The sequence below is a fragment of the Polypterus senegalus genome, chromosome 2, assembly GCF_016835505.1.
Source record: "Polypterus senegalus isolate Bchr_013 chromosome 2, ASM1683550v1, whole genome shotgun sequence".
Lineage (NCBI taxonomy): Eukaryota > Metazoa > Chordata > Cladistia > Polypteriformes > Polypteridae > Polypterus > Polypterus senegalus.
The window spans coordinates 293,477,126-293,493,834 of record NC_053155.1 but is presented as its reverse complement, the minus strand read 5'-3'; the positions used below and the strand labels follow the sequence as shown (position 1 = coordinate 293,493,834).

The window sequence follows — 16,709 nt, the reverse complement described above, 5'->3', positions numbered from 1 at the left end:
AGTCTTTAGAGGAAGCAACTTTTATACTCTATTTAGGAAAAGCTTCAGCCAAGCCAGTTTCTTGAATGGTCAGTGTTGGACTTGTAATTGCAGCAGTTACACAAGCCTAGAGCTCCAAATCATGCCTCCTAGTGTCCCAGCACCTGTGAGCCTCTTGTTAGCCTTAAATGGTGAGGTCTACCAGGCAACCTCTCAGTCACCTGCACTTTCAGAATGATAACAGGCCTGTTTATTGCTTTCTGGGATCTTGGTCCCTCTAGCGTTCTGACGAAATATGGCATCTTACTACCCAGGGTACACTTTTCTCTCTTGTCTTTAATTGTGCTGACTGTTCCTGTTGTCATAGTGCCCCTCGGTGGTGTTCTCGTTCCAAAAACTGCTATGACGTATAATGCTCTTTCTAGTACAGGATTTCCTCTATTCCTGAAGGTACTACTTAACCCCATCCTTAACCATTGCTAGTCTTTTTACCTACAGTCACCACCCTCAACAGCATGACCATAACACATTACATAGTTTGGTATGTTTATTAAGATGAACAACACTGAGAAGACTTAATATACTCTTATAATACATTACTGTTAAATATTAAATCTCTTTTTTATGTAAATAACTACCTGATTTAAAAAGCACTCAAAGGACATACAAGAAGAGGAAAAATTCCACAGATCCAGAATAGGAAACATAATACAACCAGGAGCACAAAAAGAAAAACAATACCACACAATAATGTGCAAACTGCACAGACACAGATGAGAAAGTGCTTTAAATTTTAGGTCATACTTTATCCCATTTTTATGAGAATTTACTTATCCAAACAAATTTACTCAGTGACGAGAATTAAAACAAGCTTTATTTGTTGGCTTTTGTAAATTAAATATTTGCTACTGGTATCCTTGACCAATCAAGACATCATTCACATTTAGTGAAATTAGACTTAAATCACCCCTGCTTTATTCAGTGAAAGCATATGTACCTTACAATTGATACAGACTGATTTATATATTTGATAAACTTAGCCATTCAAAATAAAATTAAAGTCAAAATTTGTTAGGTTCTTTTATAGTAACTACCAAGACTGTAGAAAGTGGATGAATTATGCTATTGCTTTGGTAAATGGGGAAGTGTCATCGTCATATTAAACATTATTGTTTACTTAGAAGAAAATAATATTTTCATGAATATTATTATCATTAGGGCGGCATGGTGGCGCACTGGTAGAGCTGCTGCCTCACAGTTAGGAGACCAGGGTTCACTTCCCGGGTCCTCCCAGTGTGGAGTTTGCATGTTCTCCCCGTGTCTGCGTGGGTTTCAAAGTCCAAAGACAGGCAGGTTAGGTGCATTGGCGATTCTAAATTGTCCCTAGTGTGTGTGCCCTGCAGTGGGCTGGCGCCCTGCCTGGGTTTTGTTTCCTGCATTGCGCCCTGTGTTGGCTGGGATTGGCTCCAGCAGACACCTGTGACCCTGTAATTAGGATGTATTGGGTTGGATGATGGATGGATTATTACCATTATAATATCCATTGTGTTCGAGAACATAGAGTACATTTGCAGAATTTGAGACCTCATGATGTCTATTGGCAAGATGTTTGAGTATATGTGCATTTGCTGAGGGGCAAGTGGGCTGTGCTCTTCATCAATTTAAACTCCTAAGCAGCTTTTTCAGTAGACCACATATAGTCATAAGCTAGTCAATCGTTAGAAGAATGGTGAAAACAGAGCAGATGGACATTTATCCCTTAACTATAACTCTTCATATATAGGGTGGTCCAGATCTAATTATGCAGATCCAGTTTGTCTGGATGACTTTGTTTTATGCGGGGACGATTCCAGTTCGGCGCAAAGACGATTCTTCATGTCGTCAGTTCACACACTTCTCAATGGTCTGGGATTTTTTGGGTGATTTTCTATGTAATAAACTTAATATGTTATAGCGTAATGAAAATGGCATAATTAGATCTGGACCACCCTATAGTGTAGAGCCTAGAAATGCCTCTACAGCAGGAATTTAAATTATGCACTTCATACCCTTCTGTCTATTTTCAACATGCAATCTTTAGTGTGTCTATGTTTTTAACCAGCTTGAATTTAAATTTTGTAGAAAACTGTTATTGGTTTTAACAAGACTGCAATATTGTGAACATTTGGCAGTTTTAATGATTGAGTACATTTCTTTACACTTGTTAATTTTTCACTTTTTCACACTTGAATTAAATTTTAGGGGCGGAGGTATGAAACAACAAGACAGTGGTTTCAGTTTCATTGGCTCTTACATTTTAACAGATAAAGCACAGGTAGCAAACAGGCCTCCCTTACAAGTTTAAAATCACACCTTCTGTGGCAGAGAGACTCGTTGCTTTAGTAATGATAAAGCAGAAATATCAAAGGAATATCAGCCTTTGACTTGAAAAATCCATCATGCCTCATAATTTGCCCTTAAGTTATTGTTAAAATAATATAGCATACAATTCTCAAACCAGCCTTATCCAATACAGGTTGTGAGGGGCTGGGGCCTATCTCAGCAGCACCACACACAAACCAGGAAACAGCCCTGGACAGGGCGACCGTCCATTACAATGTCAACTCGAATGTGTGCATGATCGGGGCAGTTTGGAATCGCCATTTACTCTACACGTCTGTAAGGATGTAGCAGGAAACTCGACACAGACATGGGCAGAGCTTGTAAAATTCACATGGAAAGTAACCTGCTGCAGGATTTGAACCAAGGATACTGGTTCCATGAGGCAGCAACACTAACCACTGTGCAGTACTTCCACCCTAGTTATAGTTCATACCAAAAAAAAAGAAATAAATCAGCATTATAATATACTGTATAAAAGCTTCAAACATTAGTTTTGAACAGCCCTTACTAGGACCTTTGAGAATAGTAGGGACAATTCTACACATCTACTTTAAACATAAAAGGGTAGCCGCATTTAAGGGAAAAAATCAGTGAACTGGTATCTCTATCTATCTATCATATAGTGCCTTTTACATCTATCTATCTATCTATCTATCTATCTATCTATCTATCTATCTATCTATCTATCTATCAATCATTTCGTCAGTAAAATAAATGCCCCATTCCAATTACACAACTTTGTAGCTGTATGATTTCGTAATTGATTTACCATTGAATTAATAATATTGTAAAATAGAATGGTAGAGTGTGGCTAGATACAAGTTTTAGATGACAAGTTTTTTTGAAGGAGAAAGAGCTTGAGAATTAAGAATCTAAAAAGTAATTTTAATTCTAGACTAACCTTTCCACCAAAAGCATTCACAAAATTTACCTTTTCCAGGCGGATCTTGAGTCCACTTTGAGTTTAAATCCCAGCCTAAGTTAGGTCTGTGTCGAGAAGGCCAGTGTTTACTTGAGTTTTCTACAGGATCTCAAGTTTTCGACCACATTTCAAAAACAACCACATTATGCTATCTAATTATTCTAAACTGGACAATTTGAGGAAAATATTGGTTGGGTTGATACAGGTTAGCTTTAGCATAGCCCGAGGTTCCAAACAACACTGAATTGAAACAAACAACATTGGAAAATGAGTGGATAAATAAGTATGTATATTTATAGACTTGGGACAATACTTTTCACATCAAAGTAAAATGTGCAAAAAAAAAGTCATTTGCGCTATCCTCTTTTTAAATCAATAGTGTATGGATATATAAATAAAGGCAAAATTTCCTTTCCTAAGATGCTTCATAGAATGACTGCCATTCAAATCAAGGACAGAGCAGTTCACTCCTATGATTTTTTGCACTGACTGGGAAGAAGTTGTGAGTAGAGAGTACTGCAGGTGCCAAGGAATGAGGTCATGCACTCTGGAGAAAAGTAGCCCATTTTCATTAGCTGCAAGCACACTATCTGCACTACAATATTGTTAAACCAATACATACTACAGTGCCATTAGAGGCAAACTGTTTTGACGTGTACATCTTAGAATACAATATTTTGCTAAGGTTAAATTGAATTTTATGAAAATCTGAGTAGACCACAGCAAAAGTGTTGTGTCAGTCTTACATAGAATGCTGTCTATATTCTACTCTCGAAAATATTTAACACCGCCATAGCAGTTCAAGTTTTTACCATCTTCTATACCTCACTATAATTAAGAATAATGAATAAATACAAATGGTACAATTATAGCAAACCTAGTTTGCTTTTATTTCTTATCATAATTATAGTTTAATACAGGACCCCCACCCCTCCAAAGCAAATACACGATAGGGATAAAGGTGTTATTATTGTTTAAGTAATTCCCAGAGAGTTTGTACTTAAACCTTTATAAGGAATATTCAGATGAAGGCATTAAAAATTCAATTATTGTAAAACCTTAATTTTAACAACAGCATGGTAAGGCTTTATTCTTCCAGGAATATGATGAATACAACAATCTTTACAGATTCTGCTTCAGTTGGCCCAGTTTGTTGCCTAGCAACAAGAAAGGCCTGGAGCATCACCACTGAGAAAATGTGCAGTTAATTTGTTAGAAAAAAAGAACTGCTTCAGCTAACAGAACTTGTAAGGATTTTCTTTGTCTGAATGAAACAAGAGAGTTTACTTCAGTGGTACATGAATCCTTTCACCTTGACACATGTTTATGCGATAATCAATTAGTCTGTTTCATTTACCTCTATAGTGGGTGAGTCATGATGCCCACTTTCTTCCTCCCATCACCACATTCTGATTGTCCGCTGTCTCTAGTGGGAGATGAAATGGGCAAGGCGTACAGGAGAGAACAAACTGTAGTTGTTGACAGTGGCATTGTTGGGGCGTCTAATTGATGAGTGAGTGGGGGAGGCTGAGTTACTGGCTTACCATCACCTTGGTATGCATAGACTGTCTCTCATTGAGGAGAACAGCTGAGCGCTGTGGGTGGTACAGGACCCGTGGCCGTCTCCACTATTGTTGCATGTTGTCATTATAAACTACAAGCTCATAGGAAAAGGTGGAAGTGAAAAAGCGACCTACTCCCTCTCCAGGACAAGAACAGCATTTGTTATTGAACAGAAAATAAAGGTCAGAGTGGGAGTATGTATGTCTAACATAGAAAAGTAGCCACATTAAAGCTTGCGTCTTCATTAGAAATAATCAATTTAATTGCAGCCGTAGCAGATAAATTAGTATATCTTTCATAAATGCGAGTTTGGGCTAATTTTGTAGAGAAATATTTTATTATTTGTCAGCATTGCTCATTAAATTGATTGTTCCTCTTTCTAGTCATCGTTTGTGACTGCCATTTATTTTTTTTTATTTATTATATTCACTGACTCATGCGAGGGGACGGCAAGTGCATTTAAGTCTGTTTGGCTCACTTATTAGCTCTTCTAATCAAATCCGGCTCCATTCAAGCCAGACATTCAAGAAACAACATTATTCTGCAAAACAAAGACTTCATTCAGAACAACAAGCTATTGGTATTCATTCTCTTGGACAGTTCAGTAAAGAGCCACGAGACAAGTGGGTCTTAGGTATAAAATGTGTAGGTTTACACTTTGCTATCTTGACAGTGAGTTAAAAATATGTTATATGTCCCCAATGTCTATAAATTATTACATTCCTCTTCTTGAATTATTTTTTATTATATTTGATTTTAGTTTGACTTATTCTCATAAGTGTGGTTCATTATACTTTGTCATACTTAAATATTGCATAATTTAAGTGAAAAACAAACCTGCTGTAGCCAAACACCATGCAATATGTGGAAATTAGGGTACACCCGATGAAAAGGCTTTATTTTATTTATTTATTACATTTTGTACAAGGGTATTTGATCATCATTTCAACAAAACTGATAGATGAAGGTGGTCTAATTGAAAAATCTAATTACTCACTCATTGTACTACTTCAGTCAACAGACATGTAACTTCCTTGGGCAAAAGGAGTTCGTACACCCCTACCTTTTATCAAATGACTGAAATTAGAATTAGGTGCACCTAAATGGGTTAAAATGATTACAACATAATTATAGAGTCACTTGGGGGCCCTTCCTTATTTAAACATCAGAAACCTATGGAATGCTTTGGTCTTAGCCATTAAGAGTTGCAGTATCAAGCCAAGAAAAAAGATTGCTGATGCCTATGAAGCTCCACTATACAAAAGGTTACCTAAAAATTGAGAATATTTCAAAGCACTGTTAATTTGTCTATGCCAAGTTGTTCCACCAAATCAACCAAAGAGCTAACTGGAAGATTCTGTATGATATATCCAACAATGGTGGAATTTACAGACAAGTTTAGCCTCCGTCAAAGTCAATGTTCATGAGTCAGCCATCCAAAAGAGACCTGGCAAATTTGCCCTTCCTGTGAGATCGGGAAGAAGTCTCTGCTCTGAAAAATAAATACAGATGGAAGACTGAACGTTTGCAAGACAATACTTTAGTGAAGAACAGGACAGTTGGAACAAAGTGCTCTGGCAGATGAGACAAATTAGAGCTGTTTAGTCACATTGGCAGAGGTCACAATTGGTGAAAACCAAAAAACTGCCTTTGACCAAACAAACTTCACACCATCTTTAAGGCATGGTGTTGGAAGAAGCATTATGGTTTGAGGCTTTTCAAGCCATTCTTGTTGCTAGCATTATGGTTTCAGCCTGCCATCACAGACTCAACCATGAATTCAACATTGCACTAGAAAGCACATGAGGTGAATGTGCCACCATGTATCAAAAAGATGAGGCTGAACAAATTTAAGTGGAACTTGCAAAAAGATAATAACGCAAAACACTCCAGCAAATACACAAATGGATGTCTCAAAAACCTGACATGATGCCTAGATCTTAACCCCATAGAAATGGTTTGGAGGAACTTCAAGCCATGCAAGAAAGACCTCAACCATCACTCCGTTAAAAGGAGTTCCCTAAAGAGAAGTGGACATAAATTTCTCCATGTCGATATAGGAAACTGAAATAAATGTGTCTAAAGTATAACATGGAAATAATTTTGACAAGAACAGGCCAGTCACCTTATGAAAGCTTGTCAATATATCTATTCTAACCAACCTTTGCAAGAACCTTTTTTCTGTCAAATGCAATACAATGCAGGGGTGTACTTATTTTGCCCGTGGCAGACAATTGTATTTCACATTTTTTGTTGAATGAATGATTACAATGAACAGTTTTCATTATTATTCATAAAATGATCATCCTGCTCTGTCAGTATTTCTAAAATAAAGATCAAACATCCATCAGTAGGTATTCTCACAGCACATACAAGTACACATGTATGCATATGTTCATAATCCATTCAGCCATCTTTCCATCCCACTTATCCAGGACTGGGAATCCAGTAATCGTAGGATGCAAGGCAGGAACAACACAGGACAGGGTGCCATCTCTGATTTTTATATTTAAATACCTTGGAATATAGTTTCACATTTTATATCCGAGGCGCCATTGAAGTGATTTACAGCTTTGAGCATAATGTGAGATTGCTTTTCCTGTCATTACTAAAAGCATCCATCAAATTCTAAACATTTGAATTTAGTCATGGGGGACTGGAGATTGTCCAGGTAGCATGAGACACTAAGCAGGAATTAACCTTGCACAAAGCACTAGTCCATAGCAAAATACCTTCACTCATACTGGATCAAATGAGGAAAACTGGAGTAACTAGAGATAATTCCACGGAGAGAGCATGTACACTTCATATAGATGGTAATCGAACCTAGGGTTGTGGTGCAATGAGGCTGTAATGCTACTCAACGTTGTCATCCAGAAAGAAACTATCTTTTTAAAAATATGCATTCATTTTCAAAACTGTGTAATCCAGCTTGTGGTCAGCTCATCTATCCCTACATTTTTTAAGTAAGTAGAACCAGATTCTGATAGCATAAGAACACGCCCTGGATGGTGCACCAGTCCAATATTATAGCAAATAAGCGATAAATAAAGCTGCTTTAAAACCACCATCCATCCATCCATTAAATGTGTGTAATCCATTTGAGGGCCACAGAGTTCAAGCTTTATCCTGGCAGCCCAGGGCATAAGGCAGGTACCAACTTTAGACCATTCAAGTGTGTTTCTGAACACGCACACAGTCATATATCCTTGTACAAGGCTGATTTAGCATCACCATTTCTTCTCTCTACTCTGAGCCCCTCCCAGATGACTGAGCTTCTCACCCTGTCTTTAAGGGAAAGCCCAGACACCCTGCGGAGGAAACTCATTTCAGCCGCTTGTATTTGCGATCTCATTCTTTCGGTCACTACCCATAGCTCATGACCTTAATTGAGGGTAGGAATGTTGATCGACTGGTAAATTGAGAGCTTTGCCTTTCAGCTCAGCTCCTTTTTCGCAACGACAGACCGATGCAGAGCCCGCATCACTGTGGATGCCACACCGATCCGCCTGTCGATCTCACGCTCCGTTCTTCCCTCACTCGTGAACAAGACCCCTAGATACTTGAACTCCTTCACTTGGGACAGGATCTCACTCCCAACCCTGAGAGGGCACTCCATCCTTTTCCGGCCGACCATTCGGACCAAGCTCTGACACCAGTTGTACAGGGACCAAACAACCCTATCAGGAGGTCCGGTACCCCATTCTCCCGGAGCACCCCCTACAGGGACACGGTCGACTTCCTTTTCCAAGTCAACAAAACACGTGTAGACTGGTTGGGCAAACTCCCATGCACCCTCCGGGACCCTGTTAAGGGTGTAGAGCTGGTCCACTGTTCCACAACCAGGACGAAAACCACACTGTTCCTCCTGAATCCAAGGTTCAACTGTCCGATGGAACCTCCTCTCCAGGACCCCCAAATAGACTTTTCCAGGGAGGCTGAGGAGTGTGATCCCTCTGTAGTTGGAACACACCCTCTGGTCCCCCTTCTTAAAGAGGGGGACCACCACCCCGGTCTGCCAATTCAGAGGCACTGTCCCCGATGTCCATGCGTTGTTGCAGAGGCGTGTCAACCAAGACAGTCCTACAATATCCAGAGCCTTGAGGAACTCCGGCCGTATCTCATCCACCACCGGGGCCCTGCCACCAAGGAGTTTTTTGACCACCTCGGTGACCTCAGTCTCAGAGATGGGGGAGCCCACCTCCGAGTCCCCAGGCTCTGCTTCCTCATTGGAAGGCATGTTAGTGGGATTGAGGAGGTCTTTGAAGTACTCCCCCCACCGACCCACAACGTCCCGAGTCGAGGTCAGCAGTGTACCATCCCCACCATATACAGTGTTGACACTGCACTGCTTCCCCCTCCTGAGACGCCGGATGGTGGACCAGAATCTCCTTGAAGCCATCCAAAAGTCGTTCTCCATGGCCTCCCCAAACTCCTCCCACGCCCGAGTTTTTGCCTCAGCAACCACTGAAACTGCATTCCACTACCAGCTGCCTCCAAAGTCCCACTGGACAAAACGGTCCTGTAGGACTCCTTCTTCAGCTTAACGGCATCCCTAACCGCCGTTGTCCACCAACGGGTTCGGGGATTGCCGCCATGACATTTGTACAATCTTTTTCAATTAAAAAATGAATAACTCATGATGGTTCACAGGATAGTAAGATGCTGTTTTCTCCCAGATAGAACATTGTGTTGTATTTTCTAAACTTTTTTATTTGTATTCTCAGTTGCTTGTCTCTTGGACAGGCAGGCCATGGATTTTAAATGCTGATTCTGCAAACCAAAACTAACCATGTAGTTTGATTTTTACCTTCAAAGTAAGTGTGCTATAATAATCATTTATGCCGTTTGAAAAGCTATGTTCACTGGAGAGGTCAACAACATAAAGTAAAGTTTGTTTAATGACACATCTGCTATGCTCTACATCAAAGAAATAACAGCAACTCATGGCCCAGCAGGCTACTAGCCAATTAGATTTAAAAGCTTCTGGCGGTATACACATAATTGGACTGCCTTCTTGTCAGTAGTAGCTGAAGATGCTTTACAAGCTTTGCTGTTTTGCATTGGTTGAATCGGTGCATCTGCAGGGTTCTGTGTTTAATAAAAGGAAATTGAAATTGGTCAGCATTTTAAATCAGTAAGCAGTTGCCTCGACTGACGCATTCAAAGTTTTTGGAGCCATACAAAAATTAAAATATTTCTAGATGGTTTCAATGCAAATTGCAGTTGGAGGCATTAGCTACAGTTGAATGGCTGAGCAGATGTCATAATTATTAAGATATTATTGCTAAAATGGCTGAATGCAATACAAGGTCTTTGGAGCTATGGCTTAAGAAAACACCTCTTTCAGGACATCAGTCCATTGCAAGGTCCACTTATGCCAAAAAAGCCAATTTGGAAACCTCAATAAACTTAAACACTCATGTCTTTAGGATGTTGGAAGAAACTGGAGTACAAGAAGAAAAACACTCACAGACTTGGAGAGAGCATGCAGACTCCACATGGCCAATGAATGGGTTCTGGATTTAAACATGAGACACTGAATGTAGCCATGCGGTGGGCTGGCGCCCTGCCTGGCGTTTGTTCCTGCCTTGTGCCCTGTGTTGGCAGGGATTAGCTCCAGCAGACCCCTGTGACCCTGTAGTTAGGATATAGCGGGTTGGATAATGGATGGATAGATAAAGACTCAATAATGTGCCTGTCTTGCGGTGTTGTATGTATGTTATCATCTAGTTGACGCTTGGACCTGGCCAACTATATTTAATTTGAAAAGCAACAGGGGCGCGGAGCTGCTCAAAAATAAAGAATGCTGGCAGTCACTTGTTGTATACTAACTGTGTGCACGGGATCCTAGAAAGTATTTAAATCGTCAGAACTACTGTGGGCATCTCTCTGCTAGTAGGATTCGTGTTGCCAAAGTGCTTGCGTCGTTTGTGCATTAGCAGCTAAGCGACTTTCTTTCTTAGTGTTAGGTTATAGCGGGTTGGATAATGACTGACTGACTGACTGACTGAATGTACAACACCTTGCCTCTTCTCTTAATTACATTTGACATTGTAGATATTATGGCAGTGAAGTTTTTTGTAAACCTATCTACTCTGTAAAGCACATTGCCACAGTAAAACAAAATAACACATTGATGTGTCAAAAATAACAATTTTTATTTAAAGCATTATTATATTATTTACAACAGAATGGGAATAGAACACAAATAAAAGCACAATGAATCAACATTAAAATCCATCTGTCTCTTTTGCCAATAACACTGACCACTTAGCAGTCCTAGTTTTGTGACATATATTCTAAATCACAATAACTATTGGCTATAGAGATCTATTCAATGAAGTTTATTTTTTTTAACATTCATGCTGAAATTTGAAAAAAAAAACATACATCTTTATATGTGCTTAATGGACTATATTGAATGTCACAACCTATGTTTTACACAATGCTTAGTGCAGAAAAGCATTGTATAAATTTATGATTCTGGATTCTTGCCTGCTCATTGTCTGTGACCAACTTTTTTTTTTTTTTTTACTTTCACATCATAAACTTCATAGGCATTGCTGGGCATATGAAAACACACTATCACGTCATGTAGCTGAAACAGAAACTGACGATTTGTAAAAGTGTATGAAACCGTGCCTGAACTGGATTAAGTGAGTCTGTTAATGAGTCTGTTAAGTTACAGTTAACAAGGTCACATAAATAACATTTTATATTAGTATAGTGTTAATGTAATTACGGGATTACAGGACTGGTAAAAAGAACACCAGTCTCTTAAAATATGTAATTAATAAAAATAATCATTGCACATATTCTGAATGGTACTTTTAAGTGTGCTATCTTTGAAAGCTGCAGCTTGACATGAAGTAGAGAGTGTAAAATGTGCAGCTTGGCTCATCTTACCTGCTGGAGCTTTGAGGCAGTGATAGACGGGAGAGTGCAGGTCTGAGTTTGACATAGCACGTACTGTGTGGTGGTTCAGTCTCTGTGCTCTGATTTGCTTGTTTTGTTTTAAGTGATACAAGATTCTACTCCATTTCATCTTACAGGACCTGTTCCTTCCCCTGTCTTCAGATGACTTGGATTCCGTAGGAGACTCATTGTAAACAAAATAAAAAAAAGTTGATGGTTTGTTTAACAAATGTTTGTCAATTTGCTCAAAACTAATCATCCTAACACCACTTATTTTTCCATATGGACTGTACTAACCAGCAGACCTATAATAATAATGTCTAAAAAAAGTATTGCCTGAAAGTCTAATACTAATAATATAATACAGTCACTGAGGAAAAAAAAATCAACAGTGAATTTTCTGTTTTTCATTCTTTTTAGTTTATTTCATTCCTTGATTTTATTTCGGCTTCCTTTCCTTTTCCTGTGTCTCTAAAATTGTGAGCAAACACACCCTTTAATCTGCATTTTGAAGTTTTTGTCATCCACTGCATCAGTATCTTCACTGAGTTTGACATTCACTTTAACTTGCAATGCCTTTTCAGTTTTTATACAAGGAGTAAACAAGAGCTCACAGTGATATACTGTGTCCTGAAAATATACTTAGCACCCAAGGTGTGTATCTTTTAGAACCTTAAAAGCTTTGTCTGCTTTAGATAAGATAATTGCAAGAGCCACACTCAAATCCATTTTAATTAATCCTCTGAAAGCGCCTACACTGCAGTGCTATTGTTGGTTCAATTAGGATTAATACAGAACACATTATTAGATGAATGAGCACACTGTGCAATATGATATTGTCCTACACTTCCTTATTCTATGTTACCATGAAAGTATCTTTTTAAAGTAAGCAACTACATAAATTAAAAAAAGCATTCTAAATGTTATTTTTTTTTTGAAAATGTAGGTGATCTAGCATTATGGGTTTACAGTATCTGTTCATTCTTTGTGCCTGATGAATCTCATGTTGCACCATGGGAGAGCAAGAAAAACTTCTGTGAGAGAAAAAGTAAAAGTCACAGGCTTTGAAGGAGACACCAGTCTGTCCTGTGACTAAAGACTCAACCAATTAGGAATTTAATTAGGTTCAGTGGCCCTTCCTAAGTCAATGACAATATCACATGTGCCAGCAGTGCTTTTTAAAGCAGTAATAAATTGTGTATTTGTGTGTGTGTGAGCACATGTGCAATTCAGATGGAAAATGGGCAAGAAAAATGATTTACAGTATAAGGCTTTTGAATATGTCCTTTAGATGTGCTAGCTTCAGGAGCTTTTATGCATGGTAGTGTCACAAGATATCTTGACATTTTGGCAGCAGTCTATCCACTTGTGAAGAGCCTTTTTAACAGGGTAGTCTATGAAAAGACCTGGGGCCTCATGTATAAACGTGCGTACGCACAAAAATGTTGTATAAAAACGTTTCCACATTCAAATCATGATGTATAAAACCTAAACTTGGCGTAAAGCCACGCACATTTCCATGGTAGCTCATGCCGTGTCGTACGCAAGTTCTGTGCTTGGTTTTGCATACTGGCGGCACCCGCCGTCAAAGCAGTGCTACTGTTCCAGTGTGGTTTTCCTTTCTTTTTTATATCCATATCCCTGACATGGCTTTATAAATACACTGAAATTAACCACATATTGTTTATTAGTTTAATGCATCTAATTGTAACTAACCTGTGACAATATGATGGTCCACCGAATGGTCAAACTATTCCAAATACCATAGCTGCTTTAGTGTTGTTACTCTCACTGCACCTTTTTCTTCTTCTTCTTTCAGCTGCTCCCGTTAGGGTTTGCCACATCGGATCATCTTTTTCCATATTGCACTCACTGCACCACTTGGAATATTTATATCACTGTATCTGAGTGTGAATCACAGCTGTACAACAGCTGATCGGAAAGAGAATTATCGGTATACAGCATCAAACACACGCTGCCTCAGCCATGCTGTCTATTGAACTGTTGTCATATGGCAAACGCTTCAGAGCCTTTCCTCGCGGTTCAGAAACAGGACTCTAAACACACTCAATCAGTCCATCAAGTGCTCCTTGTAGAACTGTTTGTACTTATAAGTAGAATTACCTCACTGTAAACTTGCGATACAGTTCTAATATTGCACAACCTGAGCCTCTTTATAAAGCGGTATGTACATATGATGACGATATCGTTTTTAAGATGAAATGCAGCAAAATATGTTTATATTATACAGATAAAACTTTGACTTCAGTTAAATAATCTATATTGTAAATAATTAAACATGTGAGGACACGGTGCCGCATCATCCGTTCACGGATTGTTCCTGCCTCGCACTGTATATTTGCTGGGGCTGGCGCAACACTGGATGGATAGATGGATAGAATAATTAAACACGTACTATGAATATATTTCAATGTTCCTTAAAGGTTTTGAAGAATCTGCATTCTAAGCTTACTGATGGCTTAACGTCTAATTACAGAGCTGATTGTGTGGCGATTGGGTATTTGGAGAATACAGGAATTGGAGGTTAGTACGTTCTGAAAGAGCAAGCACTGCTACAATAAATTATTTTATTGAAGGTTGTGCATGGCGCAGCAAGCATCTTGCGTGAGACACGAACAATCACTGCGCCACCATGTTCCATGTTTAATAACATGCTTTAACTCCTATCATCATGAAAATGATATCACGTATACATCTCAGTATTTTAATTATTCAGAGAGCTGTAATATCACAAATGTAATGGATTCTGTGTCCTGTCAGATGAAGAGAAAGTCTGTTTAAGAAGCACGTAGTGATTCACACACACAGCGCACATGGAAGATCAAATACAAAACAATTACAATTAAACAATTTTAAGATGAAGTTTGTAATGTTCTACTTTAATGACAAAATAAAATATGTGATTAAAGTGGAAATTTCAAGATTAAAGTTTTTTTTTCTCTGTACCCTAATAAGCTTTCATATGACACTCAGACGGTGGGCTATGACTCACCTTTTCACAACTTTGATATCTGACAACTTCTTTTTTTATTTCCAGCACTGTGCGACTTTGTGAACTTGAGCTTTCTAGTTTCTCCGACACGCTATGTCACTCAATCAACTTCCTTTTGTTGATTATACCACTGTTTAAACCAACAAATAGTACGGTTTTCCTTGCCTCCACTTGGTATTCGCTGAAATTCTATTTTCCCTCGTGCTTTTGCTGTTGCCTTTTCACAAAAGTCTGAGCTTAAGGGCTATTTATATTAATTTGTATATTCAAAGAGGCGTAATTCTGGAAGTAGTTAAGGTGGAGCAGCAGGCACGTGCGTGAATTTTCACGCTGACCAGGATTTATATAGCAGAACAACATGGAAGTTGGCAAATACACAGATTTATGCATCTGGATTTTTTTATGCGTAAGCACATTTCGGTTTTTGTTTCTTACGTCATGTTATAGTGCGAATTCTACGCACAGTGTTATGCATGAGGCCCCTGGCATGGCCCTAGCAAACTTCCAGGCAGACCTCTTCAAGCAAGCTGTTAATTTGTAACAGTCAACTCTGGAGTCGATATGCTCCAGAATCGGCTTCTGTGCCACACTTTCAAAACTTTGCTTTCAGATTTTTCAGACTCGGAGTAAATGGAGAATAAAGTTGTTCATAGGTAGCCTTACTATATAGCCAACACAATCTATTAATTGTTTGTAAAAACAGTAGATCTGACAAATATAGAAAAACATTTAGTTTTTTATGAGATATGTAATCTGTATAGCTAAGTGAATTATACTGTGGTGCAGTGTTCTTTGTGTTCCCACATCCTGAAGACCTAACTGACGGATTAACTAGTGACTTTAAATTGGGTAATGAGGGTGTTTGTATCCTATAGTGAACTAGCAGCATTAGGTAATGCCTTGTGTATAATGCTGATGGAGTAGACTTGCATGGAACTATGTAAAAATAACAGCACACTGCAAATGAATGGTTCATTTATTTTCTTTTTTTCTAACCAAATTCTCATTTCTGGGAAAAATCATATCAGTTTTATGCTGTGGCAGGATAAGCAATTGTGAAGCTTCTGTTTAAGTATCTTTTGTTTTTGTTTGTTGTCTTTTATGGAAGGAGCTGTGGATCTGCTTAAAGTACTGCCAAATGGTAAAATCTGCCCCTGTAGTAATAAATGCTTTGGTGGTGTGCCGTTCTAGGAATGTAATCCGATTGCACTGTTATCTGCTTCATCTTAATAAATGTTTGTTAATTGACTAGTTTTCAATTCCAATGAAGAAAAAAGGACTCGAACCATATGATGTTTATCATAACCCATCATAAACATATAATGGGCAACAATGGCAGTCAATATTAGATGGGATCATTTATGCAATGACAGGAGTTTCACCTTGGCAAATCATTAACACGTCAATATTTAGAGAGCCCAGTATATGAGATGGTAAAATCAGTTAACGTATATAGCCTGTATTTTCTTCTCTATGTATATGCAGTATACTGTATTTATTCAGTATTTATAGACTGCTGGTCTCCCGGTTCTCCAGTAGTGTTGTATATCTAAGCCTACCATAGCCTCCCAGATGTGTACAAAGGCCTTATATCAACAATCATTTCCAACAACATGAAACTTTCATATCTTAGCCATTATCATGTACATCATGGTCTTTATCAGTCTCACTCAGTTGTCTCTATGAGGCATAGTCAAGACTTATTGGCATACTACTATAACACTAAAGCTTGTTGTGACCTCTTTTTCTTTTCAAAGTGAGTAACATAACATACATAAACCACTTTCATTCAGTTTGTAGTAACCGTAGTCTTGCAGTTATCTTCAGCACTGGGCACAAGGCAGGAACAAACAGTGGAGAGCGAGCAAGACCATTGCAGAGCCATCTAATGCACATACCGAAATTCGCACAAGGCCAATTTGGAATCTACAC

General features: G+C 38.6%; 1 protein-coding gene across 4 annotated transcripts in view; it reads left to right on the top strand.

Annotated features, from left to right (window-relative positions):
- The window catches only part of dclk1a (doublecortin-like kinase 1a), a 401,030-nt gene that overhangs the window by 339,956 nt on the left and 44,365 nt on the right, over positions 1-16,709 (top strand). The window contains exon 7 of one of the 4 annotated variants that reach the window (XM_039745799.1): positions 11,902-13,181. The exons of the other annotated variants lie outside the window; for them this stretch is intronic. Coding sequence (XP_039601733.1) covers positions 11,902-11,958 — 57 coding nt within the window. The 3' untranslated portion in view covers positions 11,959-13,181. Of the gene's footprint in view, positions 1-11,901; positions 13,182-16,709 lie in introns of those variants that run through there. 4 annotated transcript variants of the gene reach the window in all.